This window comes from Scleropages formosus, chromosome 13 (assembly GCF_900964775.1).
Source record: "Scleropages formosus chromosome 13, fSclFor1.1, whole genome shotgun sequence".
Lineage (NCBI taxonomy): Eukaryota > Metazoa > Chordata > Actinopteri > Osteoglossiformes > Osteoglossidae > Scleropages > Scleropages formosus.
Window position 1 is genome coordinate 9689446 of NC_041818.1, and position 20885 is coordinate 9710330.

Sequence of the window (20885 nt, forward strand, 5' to 3'; positions counted from 1 at the left end):
ACTGAAGGGGGGGGTAAAATGAACCAAGGCAGCTTGCAGTGTTAGATAATTAACTTTACAAGGATTTACCAGTATATACAGCAGGGTTTTTTCCCTGTATCAGTACAGAGTAAGTCATTTGATCAAGGATACTACAGCAGGTTTGGGAACTGCAGTCAGAAATGTAAAATTCCAAGACCACAACAGTTCCAATCTATATATGATGTCCTCTAGCCAGCAAGTGCAAACATTAACAGGTCATGCACAGATAGATACCTGTGCATGACCTGTTCATGTTTGCACTTAGTGCGAATATACTATATATTATTTCAAGAATCGTAGAGTATTTTTAAATTTTTTTTGTGCAGAAATTGTACTGTCTAGCGCTGCTTGACCTTACAAACATGGCTTCTTCAGCGCGCGTTGTGTACGTAACATGACGTCACGACGCAGCGACGTGCTATTCCCCCAACTCGCATGAAAACAATAAACAACCCGAGAAGAGAATCGGAAGCGGAGTCATCGTTCGGGTTCGGCAGTTTTGCGCAATACAGAAATAAAAAAGGCAACCGAAAACGACTACAACGGCCTGCAAAGCGAACCTGGGTCCTCGGCCTTCCCTCACACGACGCGGCTGTTGAATTTTTCCCTGTGGGACGGAGGTGAAAGTGGACGGTTCGTGTCCGTTTCTCTCTTCAGCACCGGCCGTTTGTTATGCGGTTCCCGGAGAGTTGCTCTCGTGCCTGTCTTCCTCCTCCTCCGCCGCCTCTTCACTCCCTGGCCCCGCTCTCCCCGGCCCCATGTCCCGCTGGCTCTTCCCCTGGTCGGGCTCCATCAAGAAGCGGGCCTGTCGGTACCTCCTGCAGCACTATCTGGGCCACTTCCTGCAGGAGCGGCTGAGTCTGGAGCAGCTCAGCGTGGACCTGTACAGCGGCAGCGGGCTGCTCCGGGACATCCACCTCGACGTGTGGGTAAGTAGTAGGGGCCGCTCCGAGTCCGAACGGTAGAGACTCTGTCTCCATCGTGCGCCGTGTCCCTGTTGTGTCCGTCGAGGAAGCTGTGTCTGTGGGAGACTCGTGCTCCACAACTGGAACTGCCTGATCACTAACTAAGGCTAAGGCTTAGTCTGCAGCTGGTTCAGTGAACCTGGCTTGACCTGAGGAAGAGACCCCAGCTGACCTCTCTGTCCCTGTCTCCTATACGTCTCCTTCCCCCTTGTGTGCGTGTCCATCGCCTCATGTCTTTCTCCTCCAGGCGGTGAATGACCTTCTGGAGTCGGTGGGAGCTCCCCTCGAGATGGTGGATGGCTTCGTGAGCAGCATCGCCGTGACCATCCCCTGGGCGGCCCTCGTCACTGACCACTGCACCCTGGTTGTCACCGGTCTGCAGCTCACGTGTCGGCCCAAGTGCAGGACCAGTAAGCCATAAACGAGAAGAGCCAGGCTGTGTGAAAATGTTCTGCTGTGTGTTCGGGTCACGTCGCGTGTCCCACAAATGATCGCAGGCTCTGATGCCAAGTAACACATTTTGCGACGTGATGGTCACGTCACGCAGCCGTGAATTAGATTACTGTTTCAGCGGAACTGTAAGATCTACTCTTGTTCTTCGCGTGTTGGCGGTCCCGTAGCTGGCGGTGTGATGCTAGGCTAATTACGTGAAATCTTGTGTAGGTGGGGGCTGGGATTCCCAAGGCTGGTCATCATGTATGACCTCCAGCATGCAACTGGCCCAGGAGTGCCTGAAGGACCCTCCCGAGGCGTCCGAAGAGCCGCCCGCTCCTCTAGAAGGGTTGGAGATGTTTGCACAGACCATTGAGACTGGTGAGACTGAAAGCCAGTTTGTCTTGGGATCGCTGTTTACTTTCCTGATATTATTTAGTTTAGACTGCTCAATAATGATGATCGTTATTGTAAATTAAAGCAGCAGGGAGATGGCGTCTAACCGCTTCAGTCGCCAAAACTCTCTTTGTATAGGGATGCACCAGCTGTAGGTACGTCTTATTCACATTCCCACTTGTTATGTGCAGTGTTGCGTCGAATTAAAGTCACCTTCCTGGACACCATTGTCCGAATTGAGCACCAACCTCTGGGACTAAAAACTGGTATTGCCTTGGAGGTACACATTAAACGGTGAGTTTGTCTGTATGTGTGTGTTTGGACATACTGCACCAAATCAGAGCTTTTCATTAGCAGGAAGGTTTTCAAGTTTGCTGTCACAGGTTAAAAGGAAACAGGGTTTATCAGTTTTTTTTTGAAAGGGAAGATATCAATTGTAGACTTTTAACAGTGCCAAGATCTACTGTGTAGTATAAATTGTAATTTTAGCAAGTAGCTTACTCCTTTACTAAAGTGTCATTGTAACTGAATTTGTGTTTGTTCTCTTTATGGGTTTTCACAGTTTTATTCATGCAGTGATAAAAATGTTTAAAATCATTCACATTAACGGCACAATTTTTTCCCCACACTAATAGGAATGTAAGGAGTTTATTTAGTGTACAGTCGCTCATTTTTATATTTATTTGACTGCTTGAATGTCACCAGCATGGCTTCAGTCCTATATCTGCAGTTTCTGTGATGAAACAAAGTCCTGTGATTCTAAAGACAAAGGTGGAAAGGTGTAATGTCATCCCTCTTTGTCTTGTGGCAAGTTTAGGTGGTTTATTTTATGTCAGAATTCAGGATACTGACTGACTTGCACTGTATAGTTATAGTCTGACTAATGTCTGATTACTTGCAACTGGTCACTTCGAGTGCTGGGAAACAACATCCGTATATTTTCTGCTCCCCTTTGGTTTAGAGTTACTGTTGATTCTACTGTGTGTGTAAGAACATGTAATGAGGGACACATCACATGGAGGTCACCCCTACAGCTTCCCTCTCTCGCTGTATGTTGCATGACAGGCTTGACTACTGTGATGAGGCAGTGCGTGACTCCAGCCAGACTGTGCCTGTGGACATCCACCAGCCCCCCGCTATCCTTCATAAGATCTTGCAGCTCAGTGCCGTCCAACTGTTTTATGAGAACACTGTAGGGGCTCAGGTAAGTCAGATCCCTGGGTGCAAGGAGCACAAGGACTGTGAGCCCCCATGCTTGTCTGCCTATTGAGCCTTTCAATTATGGACGAAGCTTACTCTTTGCATGAATACGAGGCTGAAAGGTGTTTGTTGCCATCTGAACATAAGCTCTGTTTACTTGATATATTTCTTGTACCAATTCCAAATGTTCAGTGGTGATTTGACTGGATGACTGGACAGAGTAGCCAAGGGACCTGCAACTTATGTGGTTTTAGAACCATGGTGGTAAGTGTTGTTGGTGTGGCTTTTTTCCAGGATGGGCCTGAACCAGGTAGTGACAGCGAGTCGTCACCTTCGGCAGGACACCTTGACGCCCCCACAGTGCCTGTGCAGTCCCCCATTCTGATTGGGAGCTGCTCTGGCTCCATGGAGACCACTGTGAAGATCAAGCAGAACGATGCACTGCCTGGGCCCAAGGTACACGTAAGACTGTATTGTCAGCCTGACCGTATGGCTTCTGTACTTGCCTTACTAGGTTTTTCTTTCACAGTCTTCCTTTGAATGTGTTTTTTAAATATTTGCTCCTTTGTCATGTTTTTTTTGATCACCAGTTTCACTCTTTTGCCCCTTCCTCAGTTGGAGCTGGATGGGAAGGTGGGCTGTCTGCACCTACTGCTCTCACCAGACCAGATTACTCACCTTATGGATATGCTGTCAATGCTCTGCATTGACACAGGTATTCTGTTCCTTATTATCTTGCCTCCGCGCACACATCTGCCATCTCCCCACTCTTTCCACAGTGTACCACCCTGCATTGTTTTTGTCTTCTCCATATCATCTCTTTTCTGTTATTACCGCAGAGCCTCATGGTGTGGAAAAGACCCATAGTCGTCCCCTAGGATCAGATGACCTGCGGCTGATTGAGGAAGATCTTAGCAAACAGCTGAATGCTGAAGTGGGGCAGCGAGCAAGAGAGGAAGAGGAAGCAGAAAGGGAGGCCTTCATGAACAGCGTAGAGAATGGAGGTGAGGAGCAAGGGCAAATAAAGGAGACATGTGGTCCAGTACTTAGACCAAGGCAGCAGTTTCATTAATGGCATATCATGGCTGCTTCCCGTTGTCCATTGCAATAAAGAAGTGAGGGGCGCTCGAGTTCTTCTGCCCATGACTGACGGTCAGTTTACGTGCCTGTTGCAGAGATGTTCTACTCCATGGGGGCAGGCATGAGCAGCAGTGTGATGTCAGCTCGCTCAGGCAGTGAGTTGTCAGACAGTGACATGGAGTCTTCCCTGCACAGCCAGCAGAGCCTAGCACTGCCCAACTCGCTGTCCTCTGGGGTGAGGATCTCTGTGTGTGTGTGTGTGTGTGTGTGTGTGTGTGTGTGTGTGTGTGTGTGTGTGTGTGTTTTTAACCCTGCTGTAACCATGTATCTGCATGCATCTTTGCATCTTTCTTCCCTCAGCTGATGATGAACTGCCCTAGACGTTACCCTGTGCCAGGAACACTGTCCAGTCTCCCTCCTAGCATCCGGACCACAGGTACCTGAAACACATATGGCACACAGGCTGATTGGAAGTGCTGACCTCTGAAGCATCTGTGAGCTGCTTTTTGCCAGTGCGCTGCCTGCCGAACTTCAGATGTGATATCTGTGTGTTTGTGTCTTACTGTTGCTTGCCGTTGCAGGTCGATCCTCACAGCGCACCCAGTCTGAACCCCTCAAGCCGGATGCTTTGCTCCGCCTGTCTCTGGGTGGGGTCACTGTAACACTGCTGGAAGAGGAGCCCCCCACTGCCCCTGCTGGGGAGCAGCCCTCACTGGGAGAGGTGTCCCAGGATTTCTTTAGGGAACTGGCCTACTTCAAGGATGCCATGTTCAGTGGAAGGGACTTTGATCACCTGAGGCAGAATTTTGCTAAAGCTTGTCCTCACTCCCATCTCAGGTGCTCCAAAGCCGCTGCTTCTCACTTCAGAATTGCTCTTTACATTTGATATAATACCTGTACCAGAATGCAGCTACATGAGTGAACTCCTTCACCTGCTTTGCACTATTATGCATCCATGTATGCATTGGTTCCTTGGGACCATATGGGGAATTCATCTGAGCTGTAACACTTGTCTGATTTCTCCAAAATGAGTCATATTTCTGATACTATTTCTCATGATGATACAAGTAGTAGTAACGATAATAGACTGAACTGGAAGAAAATGATTGCCGTGAACATGCATTCCTCTTTCTTTAAGACCTGTCCCCCACCCTTGTGCACTTCTGTACTATACACCCCTGGTGCTGGTATGAGCTTTGTTGTTCTGCACTGTGGAGTGGATGACATGCCTCCCATCTCTCTTGGTCAGACTGACAGGAACAGCGGTGCAGGTCTCGTATGAAATGCGCAGTGCGGGCCGCCATGTTCGGGAGGTGACCTCCGACCTATCCTTCAGCAGGTTGGAGCTGCTGGAGTGTGTGTGGGGTCCTGGGGCTCCCCAGTATACTGAGGTACTCCTGATCATGCACCAAGGGGACTGTAGGACTTCTCCAGCTTACAGTACTCCTAACTGTAATTAGACAGTGCAGAGCATACACTGCAAAGAATATAACCATTCTTTCTCTCACACTTTCTCATGTTGTAGCTACTGCAGTTTCAGAGACATAGCACATTCACCCTGGGAGCTACAGCCAGACCCTGCGCTCTCTTACACTACAATCTGACGGAGAAACATCACCGCAAGGTAACTGAGCATCTGTGTTACGGGTGTCAGTGGATCAAAATATGATATTGACATGTGCACACATTCTTAAATTATCTTTTTAAGATGGATAGACCCAGGTTTGAATGGCACCTTCTGCCTGTAGAACCCTTGAGTTAAGGTACTTAACCTGAATTGCTCCATATTGTAGAGGATCTGGCCTAGGGACCCTCTACCCATTTCAACATTTGGTACAATTAATGTTGTCCAGGTGAATGTTTTGCCATTATCTGCTATTACCCACTCCAAAATATTTCCTGCTACTTGTCAGTGTATTTAAAAAAAAAATAAAAAAACCTAGGTTTTTAGATGCTTATATCTGGAACAACAAAAGTCCCAGGCTTAAACTCTCTGAACTTTGTCAACTAAAAGACAAGAAAAAGGCTACTTTACCAAATATGAGATTTTACTGTTGACTCACACAATTAAATAAATGAGTAATTGCTTCCAGGCTTGACCAAATTCTCTGAGGGTGGCTATGGAGCTTTCTTCATGCTTCCTGAGACTTAAGATCTCTGCTTTTCTTTTAGAAGTTGCATAAAATAAATGTTGCTGTATTTAAAACTTTTGGTTTGAAGAGATGTACTTGATATCTATTTTTAAATTATTTATTATGTGTAAGCACTTATCTAATGCAGAGTTGCAGTGATCCTGAAGCATAGGGCACCAGGCTTGGCAGGATAAATTTTATATTCTCTCTCCACACACACACACACAGAATTTTGTTAACTGCTTGTCCAGGTCTGGAGACTTCAAGCAGCACAGGGTGCAAGGCTAGTCAGGGTATTCCCTGCACGGGACACCAGTCGATCGGGGTAGCGACATTCACGCATTATGGGTAATTTTGAGTCAGTCTACCTAACACAGATGCCTTAGGACAATGAGAGAAAGCTAGAGCACCTGGAGAAAACCCATGCAAAGAATGGGGCTCTTTATATAAAGGACATAATATATTCAGTTTTGGGGGGATTGCATGCCCATTTTTGGAAAATTCATAATTGTGAATTTATGTAACATAAAAATTAAAACTTCAATTATTTCTGTCCCATAGATGGACTAATTTCAATAATTCAAGTTAGCAGTTAATTTTTTGCTGCTGATTCAGTGACAGTAAGGCATTTTTCAGCTATTTTTCTTAAATTCTTTCCTTCAGAATGCCTTTACAGATATATTGTGGTCTTAACAGATATAGCAATTCTCCATGACACACCCATTGTATCTATGTTTTAGATTTTAGATTTATTTATATGTACATATTTGTCTGTAAACCTGTGTCTGAGATTTCCCTCTGTGTCTGTGTGTGATACGTACTATGCTGTAGAGTGGGGCAAAGCAGCGGTTTGTTCGATGTGACAGCACTCTGCGGGTGGAGCTGGGGGAGCTGACCACAGAGCTGGACCTGGATATGTTGAACAGACTGGACCGGCTGACTCAGGCATTCACCTTGGGAGTCTCCCAGTCGGAGGGCCATGTTCACACTCAGGTCTCTATAGCACAGGAAGGCTGAGTCGTGCAGCATTTTGATCTCAACAGAGTATAGCTCGGAACTGAAATTTATCTGCCTTAAATCATAATGTAATTAGCATGTATACTGTGCATTCTTAATGTTTCCCCTTTGCTTTTTCTTACAGGCTCAGACCTGTGATTTCCGGTCTTCTCTGACAGTACTTTCCCCGCATGCAGTTTTGAAGATCCGCTTCCCCATCCCAGACCTGCGACCTGCAGGCCAGCGTCGACCCCCCAGCCAGCGGGCCGTACGGACCGAAACCTTGAGCCTGGAACTCTCCCATGTAGAGCTGCACACGCACCTGGGGCCAGACCCTGAACCAGAATCTGCTGGTGTCGCACGCATGACTCAGCTGTTTGAGGCTAGCTTCAGTGACCTGCATGGTGAGTGGCTCTTCTGCATGGGGTTTGTAAATGGTGGCTCAATCTGTTTGGCAATACTGACCTCCGACCTCGAAAGCAGCCTGCAATATCCTGTTAAGTACCAAGTCTCTATTCGCTCATGCTGTAGTACATTGATTCTGTGGTTTGTCATGCATTTTGGGTGGTACAGCAAAATATAAAAACTTGAGACAAAAGAGCGGCTTTTAATTATTCCATTTCCCTGCCTATTTCCATTCTTCCATCCAGGAGTGTATGAGGGTTGGGAGGGCAGCTCCTTTCCCTGCATCCGAGTCCAGAAGAACCCAGACTCCCAAGACCCAGACAGCATACCCAGGTCTGTTTGTGTATGTTGTGTCTGTGATATGGTTGCAGCATTTATTCATAGGCGGATAAAACATCTTTGAACTAAAGAGGAAGCTCTACAGTTGACAGTGACTAGGTGTGTATGTCCGTGGGCATATGCACAGAAATCCGTATGGTAGTAAAATCACCATTATGTGGTGGAAGGTAACCATGAAAGTCAGTGATGGTTTTTTTAGGCCCTCTGTTGTGTCATCAGCTGTGACAGTGTTGCCAAATGTTTAAATTGTTGCTTAGTGTATGTTGTGTTGTTGTGTGATTCAGATCTGTGGCTGTCCCACTAGTTTTGTTGTTACTGCAATGACGTTATTCATGACATTACATGTAGCGACTGCTAATTCTGAAAGGAAGTATTATTCAGTCCAGCTTCCCTTTGCAGGATCTCTGTGAGAGTGAATTGCTGTGCTGGGGAGGTTGTAAGGCCTCGGTGGGGAGATGGGTCAGGACCAGCTGGCCTAGGCCTGGATGGGGACTTGGGTTCCATGTCGATGGAGAGCCCATGTGAGCTGAGGGAGAGGGAGAGCTCGCCTTTCTCATCCAACCGCACCATGTTTGAGACTGAGGAGGTATACCCTGCACATCTCTCCATTCAGCTGTTTGCTCTCGTGTTACCTATTTTTATTCACTGTCATGCCTACAAGTGAGATGTGACTGTTAGCTTAAGTCTAAGTAGCAAAGACTATAGACTGCGTGTGACATTTTGTGTTGCAAAGAAATCTGTAAATGTTTGTTCCTACGTCTAGTGAAGAACAATAGATGTTATATAGTTTGTCCTCAGTTCAAGAACTTTTGAGTAACTCTTTGTTGATAAGAATGTTTTGAAAAGAAGTATTTAGGCATTCATACCAGTTATAAACACTTGCCAAAGCATCATCTGATGCACCAACATACAGTGACCACAAATAATAGGCTCTGTCCTGTGTTTTTTCAAAAGACTTCTGGCTTCTCCATCCACTAGGTTTGAGCTAGTCAGTGAAGTTTCGCATCTCTATCATCATGATCCTCCTCAGACCATACTTCTGGGTCTGAGTTGATGCGCAGTTGATGTCTATGCTTTAAGGCAAATCTTTTTTTTTTTTAAGTGATGCTTTTATTTCTTATTTTTATGCATAAGTTAGGTATTAGTCAATTTTGTGTGATTCGTGAGGGGAAAACTAAAGGATTGAAGAACCGCTGGTGATCACCAACACCCTGGTCTAGCTCTAGCTCTGTGCCTGGATTCGTTAGTAGGCTTTCTTACGCTGTTGTAAATACTCTGGCCGGGGCACTCAAAGCACCCAGATACGTCCACGAGTGAGCCCTGCTTACCAGGGGAGGGGTCGTCTTCCTCCTTGCCGTCCGTGACTTGCTGAATTGGGGTGGGAGAGATGCCTACGCCCGTTATTGACATGTACATTTATTCATTTAGCAGATGCTTGGACAGTTTAGCTATGTGTTAGGGCCTGCTACAAACCAAGCTTCTGTTATGTGTCAAAAATAGTTTATTGATGTTATAGGGAACGTGACATTGCCTTGAAAACATGAGCACCATGGTACTTTCTCTGCCCTTTTCATCATAAAGATGGTGATCCCAGCAGACCCAGTGGAGATGCAGGAGTTCCAGTGGCAGTGTGTGTCTCAAAGTCAGTGTGTAGTGGACATCACCATGCCATTGGCCATCGTGCTACTGCCCAGCAAGGAGGCCTACCAGAGTTTGTACAACAGGTAACTTTGATGCTGGTCTGTAATAATGGCTGCCCCGATTCACAACTCAGCACCACGATCACTGATCACTGAATGTGTTGTACTAGTTATGTCACGTACTAGTTTACTAAATACAGTATATTTGAGTAACCATTGCACAGGCAGCGATGGTAACAGTTTCTGTATCTCTGTAGTAACTGTATTTGTGCTTAGTGGTTTGAAAGCATGAGTCATACTTGCTTTCCTGCCTAGCATACCAGGTTACAGTCACATTTTCATGTAATGGCCTTTAATTGACATCACTAAAGTTACAGAGGTGTGAGTTGCCTAGTCTGAACATTTCAGAGTCATAGACAGTGCAACACCAGTATCAAGTTGCTATTTTGCAGCTTTCTGTCATACAATTAAGCCGTAATATTCTTGTCTGGGTTATCTTAACCATTGCAGGATCAATAATGATTTACTGATGTGGGAACCGACCCCTCCAACACCCCCTGCTTCCTCGGGGTCCCGCAGCCCCTCTCGTCAACATGCCGGATCCCAGGATGACGAATTTCGGCTCTGCAAGTCTGCTTTTAGGCTGGGTGGGTCATTCTTTCATCACAGCGTAATTGTAATGTGACTTCTGCTTCATCGGTATGTCTGTCGTAGCAAACTGCTGTATGTTTTCACTTTGCGTTGTCATCTCGCAAGATTTTCACGGTGTTGTCTTGCTGGTGTACTGCTTTTTAGCTTTTCGGACTCAAGTACAAGTTGTCTTTTCCCTCAGATTCCGATTCAGAGGAAGAGGATGCTCAGTTCCTCACTGCCAGGGAGACTCTAAGGCACAAGGGGGTGGAGCCACGATCAGGACCCGCCCAAAGTCTCCTTGCCCTCACAATTAACATAGGCAAGGGGCGTGTACAAGTCATGACAGATAGCAAGGTGAGCAATAGATGGCTGATTGACTGTTTTAAGAACCATTTGTGTTTGTTCAAATGTCTTTCCTCAGTATTTGACCACTAGAACTTGTCCTTAAGGGGGAGACTGGCCGTCCAGTGGAACATTGCCATGGTGAGCTGGTGCTAGACGTGAAAGGGGGCAAGATTTTCAGTGTGACACAGCATCAGGGCAATCCCTACCTCAACTTCCTGTGTCTGGAAAGCAAGAAAGTGGAGCTGTACCACAAAGGTGGGGAAAGACTGAACTTGGTGACTCTTTAATTTATCTTTTTAAACAAATCATCTGTGTCAAAAAGGTGCTTAGCTGTTTTCCAGTTATTATCAGGGGCAGACTGGCCATCTGGACTTTCTGGAGAAGTCCAGAACGGCCGTCCATCCAACGGCCGTCAGCCTGGCTGGTTCATCATCAAAGAAAAAGTGTCACATTGCTACTGAGTTAGAAAATAGAGTAAATGAAGTAGCCCAAGGTGATTGCTCCGATTAACATGTAACATGATAATGAGCGAGTTTGCAAATAATTTGTGCACACATGGTCACTCTCACTCAGCTTGGCTGCAGCATGACAGACAGAGTAGACGTCAAAACGATATTATTTTGATCGTGGCATACAGGCTAACCCAGCCAATATCCAAATTCACACCCATTCATCCTGTTTTTGCCCACGAACTGGTCACAAACTCGCATGAAAACAAACAGAATTTAACAGTTCTTATGGTGCTACGTGTCAGTTTGCACAATCAGGTGTTCTCACGTTATCTACAGCTGAAATTATAGCAAAACATAGGCTATAATTCTCCCCAAGATTGAGGTAACATCACGCAGACAACCATTTTGTTTGAAAATAAACCTAAAACAATGTGTTTGCTTTCCATAACATTCAAAGTGTTATAAGAATATATAAGTAATCTAAAAGTAATTTAGGATTGGTTTAATATTAAGTGACAGATGTTATACTGAGACTTATCTGAAATCAGCTTATATGTATTCATTTGCTTGTTCAGACACACACACACACAGACATATGAATACTCAAATTGTAGAATAGTTCTGTTGTTTCAGGTTTATAGATTCTAGGTTTATGTTTATTATTATATGTCATATTATACACTTTTGCGTTCTGCTCTTTATGTAGATTTCAAGTATTTTAGTTCATACAATAATAAATTTATTTCAATCACCATGGGTTTTGTGATGTTATTTGCCATAAATGCGATGCATCGACTGCTGTAATATTGTGAGATGGTAGCGGCTGTTTGTAGTTGTGGTGGGGCCTATTTGGGGGAAAATCCAGGGCCGTTTTTTACTCCCAGTCCGTCTCTGGTTATTATGGTCATTTGGATAATTGCAAAAATCCCACTACAGGTGGCTCACATTAAGAATTATGCTTTTCTCTCTGCAGCAGTAGTTCCCGACTCCCCTATCCCTGCGAGATTGGAGATTCCAGGCTTCTTACCACCACAATGCTTGAACTCCACCATTTACCCCACAGAGGCTGGGGTTAGCAATGTGGGGGGCAGGGAGGCTGGGATGCAAATGTTGTCAACAGCCATCAAAATTACCCTGGACCTCCAGAAAAATGTAAAGGTGAGTTAATTGGGTTTGTCATCTTATATCATGAAGGACTGCTATTAATGAGAAGGGAACTATGAAATTTGATGCCCTGTCAATGAGAAGGTGTTATTTTGTAATTGTTTCACCTCCAAACAGAACACACTCTCCAAATATCATTTTAGGAGTTCTTGGTTGCTCTTCGGCTCCAGGGAGCCACACTGCGACATCACATGGCATTAACCAATCACAGCTGGCATGAACAGGTACTCGCAGTGCTTTTGAACATTATTCTATAGAATGACTGTGTGATTGCATTCCCAGTTATCCTTTTATCATTTCTAGCAGTTCTAGCCAGTCAGGATTGATTCAGTATAATGACTCTCGCTGCAATGTTATTGGCAGTTGGTCGACTTCCTGGATGTGATCGATGATCCCATCCTTGGATACACCCCACCCGTTGTCATCACCGTCCTCCACACTCATTTGGCTACATGCGCTGTTGACTACAGGTAGCATATCAACATGGTGCTTGTTAAGATGCGTGACATTAGCAGAGCATCATCTATGAAATAAAACAGTGCAGAAATAGAGGAGCAGTTTGAATGAGAATGGCCTGTTTTCCTCTTACTCTCTTCCAGACCTCTGTATCTTCCATTACGTGTACTATTCACAGCGGAGTCCTTCTCTCTCTCCAGCAACATAATTGTGGATACCGCGACCTTTCACCTTAGGTTGGGCTAAAGTTTCTTCTTCTGCAGAATGAAGTTCATTGCATAACAATAAAAAATGTGTGACCATTCCTATATGTGCTTTTAATACTACTTTGCACATTCAGTGAGTGTGTAGTGATTAATTCGAAAGAAAATTATTCTGCTCGCATCTAACAGGTTTATTCTTGATGACTCCGCTCTGTACCTGTCAGACAAGTGTGAGAGTGATGCTGTGGACCTTAGACGAGGTAGGACCTGCCTCCCATCTGTATGGTGGGAATCACCTCATGGATGCATGATAGTCTGAACACCCATGCTTTCTTTTCTCACTGTTTTCATGGCGGTGCTTCAGTGTGAGCATTTTTGAGGCATTGCACTTCTACGCAGAACACTGTCTTCATCCGTGTTAACTCCGAGAAACCAGGCTCCAGAATCAGACTGCTTCTGTGTGTGCAAATTGTTTCTAGTGACAGGCTTTTCTGTCTCCATCCTCCAGACTATGTTTGTGTGGTGGACATTGATCTACTAGAGCTGGCTATCACCACCTGGAAAGGCAGTGATTCTGGGAAATTGGTGAGTTACTTGAAGACCTTGCTTGTCAGTCAATAGATGCTTTTTAGTCAGAACAGTACCAAGTTCGTGCATACGGGAAGATTTCCCCAGAACGCAACTGTCAGAGGTGCACTTCATTTGAACACATTTTTGGATTGGTGATGGTAGCAGCTGGGGTAGGAATGCTTCAAGATGGTTTCAAGCACCATACTGCGATTCAGCAAGTCCAAGTTTGGGACATTAAATTACAGTTTGTAGAGTTACAGTATGTTGCAGGCTGTAGCTAATGTAGGGTCCAAGCCTTTTTACTCTTCTGTTGTGAGGGACATGGGCAACCAGTTTCATCTCATTGACACACTGATTGCAGAGATGGACTTGTGAGGTTAGTAGTCACAGCACTGTAAAATGCATGCATTGCGCACGTGGAATGTTTTGCATCTGTAAATATAACTGATGATCTGCTGATAACTTAAGTACAGAGCATCGCAAAAGGATTTATTCCTTTCTCAGACACAGCCCCTCTTTGAGCTGCGCTGCTCCAACAATGTGGTCCACCTGCACACCTGTGCAGATTCCTGCGCTGCCCTGCTCAACCTGCTGCAATACCTTGTGTCCCGTGGTGACCTGCAACCGCCTCCTCGGCACCCCTCGCCAACTGAAATTGCCGGACAGAAACTTCCAGTGAGATGTTACTTATTTTCTGATCAAACTCGCTAATGTTTCTTGTCCCTTTGTGTTATTTCGCTACAGTGACAGCAGCATGTTAATGACAGAAGCTATGATGGATACAAAATATTACTGAAATGTTATATGTAAACGGTATTGCAGAAGCAGTACGCATTAACAGGCTGACAATGTAAATGATCTTTTCTCATGCATCAGTTTTTTGGTGTTGAGTTTGTGTTTTATATTTGTGTTTGTAGCTGTCAGAAAGCCCAGCCACTGTGCCGCCTTGCCTTCCTGCCGAGACCGCTGAAATCAACCAGTATGATCTCACTGATGCTTTGATTGACACGGAGAAGAGTCAACGGGAAGAGGAAGTGGATTCTGGTGAGACCAGTGGCATTAAACTTAAGGCTATAAAATGAATTTGTATGGTGTAATTTGTGTGTAAATATAGTTGAATCCTTGTTGCATAGTTTAATTGTTTGGATGCTGATCTAAATACATACTGTGTGTGGTCTCTAGGCTCTCAAGCATTCGTGCAGCGTGGCTCTCCTGTCTCAGTATACCTGTTTCCTGGAGAGGTTTCCAAGCACCATCCCTCTGTTCCAGAAGGGGAAGAACAAGAATTTGATGGACTGGTTGCTGCGACCAGTGAGTTGCAGTGTGATATTGGATCAGAGGCAGGATCCGAGAGCTCCACAGACAACGATGACTTCTGTATCCTGGAGGCCCCTGGAATGGGAATACCTGTGAGTTGTCTTTAAAAGCACTGGCTAAAGATGATATATGAACTTACCAACTATATCAGTCTTAAAAAAGCAACCATTAGTATTAATATCTTTAAAAATTACTGAATAATTCCTCCCCCCAAGGTTTTAATACTACACTTGGCTGTGATATTTGAACATGAATTGATGTTTTACAGCTTTTTTTCTGTTTCACCAATCAAATATTAATGTTCTTTCAAGTATATCTTTTCACCTTGCGGTCACTCTGTTTTCTATAGCCTAGGGATGGGGAACCAGTAGTGACAGTGCTGTGTCCTGGCCCTGTTCTTGTGAAGGATGGGTACTTTTCTCGCCCCCGAGGAAGTTCAGACCTACTTCGAGCCCCCTCCCGCTTTCCCGTGCCTCAAAGCCGGGTGGTGCTGCGGGAAGTGTCTGTGGTGTGGCACTTGTATGGAGGCAAAGACTTTGGGGGCAAGCCCATCTCTGCCCATGCGCAACACAGTCACAGGTACTCAGGACCAACACATGACCTCAGACTTTGCACGACAAACATGGCAAGAATATCTCAGGTGGAAAGAACGCTACGTTACTCTTCCTTCATCGTTGCAGTACAAATTCCATAATTATGGAAATGAAAGCAAATCTATCAATTTATAGTCGTCTCCTGTTCTTTACTTCCTCCTTTTCTCAGGGGACGCCCTGCCCCTCCTGGAGTCTGGGGCTCTCCATCCCGCTCCACTGCTCCTCCCCGACCGCAGAACTCATGGCGCTGGGTAGGTGGCAGTGGGCGACAGCACAGCCTGCTCATGGAGATCCAGCTCACTAAGGTTAGTGTGTGGGGAAGAGCGGGGAGGTGAAGGGGCACTTTTTACATTAGCTTCACCACTTTTTTAGACTTGGAGAAAGCTTAGATCTGACTACAGCTGGCTTTTATTTGTAGATAAACCTTGGTAGCCTGCTTTTGCAACCCAGAGAAGTGGCTAGCCATAGATGGAGATTATGTCCTCTGAGGGCCCTGTTCCTTATCCCCTTCCCAGGTCAGTTTCCAGCATGAATCCTATCCTGTGGTGATACCCACTGCTACCACTAGTCAAGAAGTAGAAGGAGGTGGGTCAGGCGACTCTGGCATTGGCGAACAGCCCCTGTCCAGGCAGGTCTTCATTGTTCAGGAGCTGGAAGTGCGGGATCGGCTGGCGACCTCTCAGATCAACAAGTTCCTCTACCTGTACACCAGTGAGAGCATGCCCCGCAGAGCACACTCTAATATGGTAAGGGCAATGTTGGCAGTCCGTGTATTTGAAATCTTCCCAGTGTTTGTCTCATGTTCCATCACGTAAACTTACTCCTTGCCTCCCAGCTCACAGTGAAGGCCCTGCAGGTTTGCCCTGAGTCAGGCCTTGGCGGTCCAGAGTGTTGCCTGAGGGTCAGCTTGCTGCCCCTTCGTCTCAACATTGACCAGGTACGTCTAATGTTGAGCTACTGCTTACTGTAACGAACAGAAACAATGGGGAAGGGCTGGTCCTGTCCCCATCAGATTTTACTTATCATAACTGATTTGTCTCAGGGATATACAGTGGCAGACTTAAAGTAACTGTGAAATAGACTCTGGGAACGCTATTCCGAGAGCATCTTCAGTGCTTCCAGAACATCTCGTTCAGACCCAAAAAAATACATCACGTTACTACGAATAAGTTCTGAAACCAAGCATACAGCAGAAGCACATGTGATTGAGGCACTAGAAGTACTTTCTGACCTCTCTGTTTGCCAGGACGCATTGTTCTTCCTGAAGGACTTTTTTAGCAGCCTGGCTGCTGGTGTCAACCCCTACATGCCTGTTGATCCAGCAACTGAAGGTGAGATTAATTGCTCTCAGGTGTTCAAAACAGTTTCTTCAATGCAATAGGAGTAAGGGGTATTTACATTTCTTTTACGGATCCAGCGTACCCCTTTCTAACCTTTATTTGGCTCCCTTGGGGGGTACTGGTTCCTCCACACATCCAGTCAAAGCCGATGGATCCCAGAAGTCCTCAGGAGAGGCAGATCCAGGTTCCAGCCTTGGGGCAGATCTCAGTGCTTCCATGGAGACTACCTATAGTGAGCACAGCTCTTCCTCTGCTGGCTCCTCCTCTTCTGCTGATCAGCCTATCTACTTCCGGTAAGGCCAAGAAACTGCAGATGGACAGTAATGTAACCATGTCAGAAAGTGTGAAAGACAGAAATGGATGGTTAATGTGGTCATTCAATAACCTCCTCTTCATCTCCTTCAAAAGGGAGTTCCGCTTCACCTCGGAGGTTCCCATCTGGCTTGATTACCATGGCAAGCATGTGGTCATTGAGCAGGTAAAAGATTAAAGTACAGGTCGTCACTGCAGGGTAACACACAGTATTTTTCACTTCCACATTGTGACCAAACTTTGCCTGAATAGATAGTGGAAATATGAAACGCAGCTTTTTTACTGTTAAGAGAATAATAATGTAAATGCAATATACAGAGTGATATTTTAAAAAAAAATTAAATTGTGGTGGTGGAAGAAATTGTGTTCTTAATGTTTTTTGATTAACATATCTGGTGGCATAGAAAGTATTTACATGGAAATATGCACCCAGTACAGAAAAATTTATTTAGGTGAATGTAATGGAGCATAACTTTTTAAGTGATTTGACGTTTGTTTGTTGCATGGGTTTCATGCCCCAAGAATTATCCAAATTTTTAAAGAAATGATTTGTGTTTGTTTTCAGGGTACATTTGCAGGTATCCTGATCGGCCTGGCCCAACTTAATTGTTCAGAGCTCAAATTGAAGCGGCTGTGCTGTCGCCATGGGTATGAGTCTTAGGCCGCTTTTCTTGCATCCATTTCTTAAATCTGCCATAATTTTCTCATTTGTTGGAGCAGAGCCTAAATCTATTCTGTAGAAGTCTTTGAAATACTTTTAAAATAATTATATTGGTCCTGTTTTTTTTTTTTTTTTCCAATCCTGACCAATACAATTGGATACAAAAGGATATTAAAATAGAAAACAATATTTCCTGATATGAATTGGCTTGTCTGTTGTTCAGATTGTTGGGCGTGGACAAAGTAATTCAGTATGCTGTCAATGAATGGTTAACCGACATCAGGAAGAACCAGTTGCCAGGGATTCTGGGAGGAGTAGGCCCAATGCACTCTGTCGTTCAGCTTTGTGAGTATGCACTGAGGGTGAAACTAGGAAGGCTTTAAGCTCTCGGGGCCTTTTGTAACTCAGATAATGGGATTTCTGGGACCTGTGGAGGTTTCACAGATCAGTGCTTGACCTTCTGAGACTGAAATTTTCTTTGACTCCCTCTTTATTTCCACCATTTTTATGTCCAGTCCATGGTGTGAGAGACCTGTTCTGGATGCCCATTGAACAGTACAGGAAGGATGGGCGCATCATTCGTGGGATCCAGCGGGGGGCAGCCTCTTTTGGCACGTCCACTGCCTCGGCCGCCCTGGAGCTCAGCAACAGACTAGTGCAGGCCATACAGGTACGTTTAGATATATGTAGCCTGTCAAACTTGAGGATGTCTACAGGCCTTGGTGGATGTACGTACTATCAACGCACAGGGGTTCCAGGTGAGATATAATAATGTAGATTTGCATGTAGATCTTCTCTTCTACTCTTTTTCTTCCCTCTTTTTATCCCCCCACCCTGCAGGCAACTGCGGAGACAGTGTACGACATCCTGTCCCCGACGCCCCCTCTCACTCGCTGCATTGCAGACGGCCGCGTGAGCTCCCGCCCTCGCCGAGCCGCCCAGCCTGCTGACCTGAGGGAAGGTGTGGCCAAGGCCTATGACACCGTGAGAGAGGTACATTCACAGAGTGAGGAGCACAGCCATGTGTACAGCTGTGTACCATGAGTCACCTACAATACACTAATTTGTGTACTGGTTGTGAAAAACAAGATTGTGTAAAGGACACAGAAGTGAATATAATTACTGGCATCAAACTGATTGTGGCTGAAATAACCTCATGCCAGAAATTCTTGGTATTAACTGGTATGTCAGCTCAGTGCAGTGATTGAGACCTTTTCATGAATACCACAGTGTACTACAGTGTACTCAATGCATCTACTTTGTTCCTAAAAAATGTGTTTTTCCCCTCCCCTCTTCCCTCCTTTTGTTCGTGGTCCTGTAGGGAGTGATTGACACGGCTCAGACTCTGTGTGATGTGGCATCCCGTGGTCATGAGCAAAAGGGTCTGCCAGGGGCAGTAGGTGGTGTGCTGCGGCAGATTCCGCCCACAGTGGTGCGCCCCCTCATAGTCGCCTCGGAAGCAACCTCAAACTTGCTTGGGGGAATGCGGAACCAGATCAAGCCTGATGCACGGAAGGAGGACTTCTTAAAATGGCGCACAGAGGACAACCAGGAGTGAAATGCTGAAGTTTCGGGGGAAAGAAGGCTGCCCTACATCAGTGCTATATGAGAGAGAGAAACAGAGAGAACGAGAGCAAGAGAGAGTGCATCTGAGGGTACACGAGTCTAAATGCAAAAATACTGAATTTCGATAGTGTTTTACATCGCTTCCAGAATGTATCCGTGGCAGCCAAGTGTCGAGCAGTTGTGCAAATTTAAATGACACTTCTTGCCCCACAAGTTCACGTGCACTGGCAGTCCTTGCTCCTTCCACCCAACCACTTTTTACAGAACTGTAACTGCCTGAAATCGTACGGCATTCATACACGTCTGTCAGTAGACACATACAAGGAACGCATTTCCATGCTGCTTATGATGACAAATCGCAGAGCCTGCTCATAGTTACCCATTACAGAATGATCAAAACATACACTGCTTTCCAAGCCGGATCTCATACTAAGGAAACTATTTGTACTGAAAATGACTTAATGGCCTGGTCAGTGCACATTTTGGGGGTCAGACAGTGGCAGTGGAAATAGAAGAACTGCAGTGAAGTGGCCTTGCTTTTTAGTGTAGCTGGATGTAGGAAAGATCTGTCTCAGCTGTCAGTCTCCACCCCAGAGTGCACCTGTGTGTTGTTTAATCAAGTACTGTACAACCCTGCCTGAAACATGCCGCTCTTTGTGCCATGAGCTTGCTTTTAACATAGGGAACAACCTCAGTAATGTTCTCTGTAATATTTCTCTCCAGGTGATTCTTTTGCAATTTTATTTTATTTTTTTTTTTTTTTTGTGTTGTCCTTCCTCCTGTCCGACGGGATCCCTGTTGTCCCAGCTGGCTCACTGTTGTGGTGACGTTGGCGCGCAGGATCACAGTTGTGCAAATGCCCTGTGCTAGCTCAACTGTGTGTAGTGCTGTTACGTCAGTAGAAGACTGCTGTGAGATGAGCAATGGACCGAGCCATTACCACTTTAACCTGCCCCATTCTTCTCCCTTCACACACGCTCGTCTCTGCTTCGCTAATTAGCTGCCTTTCTTATTTTCTTTTGTAATTATGATTAAGTGTTATTTTCATCTTATGTATGGATGTTTGTGTCAGTCATGGGGAGCCAGGTGTCAGGTTTTGACCTCTGATACTTTATGCTCTCAGCCTACCTTGTTTAACGAGTATTACATGTAAGGGAAGGGTGTGTGGGTAACTGATGCATGTCTGTGGGTGGCATGTTGTGTGAGTGTGACTGAGGCTGCCTGCTGGCGTTTAACGCCTGGCAGTGGGGCTCTGTAATTACCATTATCATATGCTGTATGAACCAACTGTATAATACCTAGACAATGTGTAAACAAAAATTAATACAGAAAACATTTAAACTAAATATGGACTCATTTGCATCTACTTTGGCATTTTCACAATGGATCAGTGAAGAAAGTTTTTAGACATGGTTCTGAAGAGCTGCATATGTATCTGCTTTTAATCCGTTTACTGTTATAGCTGTTGCCTGAATAATTGGAAGTGTGCCAATATTTGATCTGTTCTGAGGGGGAAAAAACTATTGAACGTATTGATTGATCACGTGATGGATGTAAAGCTAAAAACAGACTACTGTATAAAAGTGGTAGCGGCTGTAATGAGTAATGTCGACTACTATTCGATCAATGGCTCAGCTGCTCTTTTTACTATTACGGGTATGACAGGA

General features: G+C 45.3%; 1 protein-coding gene across 2 annotated transcripts; it reads left to right on the top strand.

Moving 5' to 3' along the window:
* Positions 1–461: 461 nt before the first annotated feature.
* On the top strand, positions 462–19723 carry atg2a (autophagy related 2A). Of its 2 annotated transcripts, none has more exons than XM_018737274.2 (42): positions 462–950; positions 1234–1396; positions 1650–1799; positions 2006–2108; positions 2880–3018; positions 3309–3470; positions 3630–3729; positions 3854–4018; positions 4190–4329; positions 4455–4530; positions 4676–4931; positions 5344–5485; positions 5620–5718; positions 7058–7219; positions 7368–7626; positions 7873–7960; positions 8366–8552; positions 9548–9690; positions 10117–10253; positions 10439–10593; positions 10689–10839; positions 12010–12194; positions 12344–12424; positions 12564–12670; positions 12800–12892; positions 13049–13119; positions 13368–13444; positions 13934–14104; positions 14347–14473; positions 14612–14838; positions 15096–15325; positions 15509–15644; positions 15855–16085; positions 16175–16276; positions 16586–16670; positions 16819–16972; positions 17088–17157; positions 17557–17639; positions 17876–17997; positions 18168–18322; positions 18493–18645; positions 18974–19723. In XM_018737274.2, the coding sequence occupies exons 1-42, from the start codon at positions 780–782 to the stop codon at positions 19208–19210; spliced, it is 6045 nt and encodes a 2014-aa protein (XP_018592790.2). In that variant the 5' UTR covers positions 462–779; the 3' UTR covers positions 19211–19723. The 2 variants fall into 2 exon arrangements, with proteins under 2 accessions (XP_018592790.2, XP_018592791.2); XM_018737275.2 differs by having other exon boundaries at positions 12013–12194.
* Positions 19724–20885: the final 1162 nt, after the last annotated feature.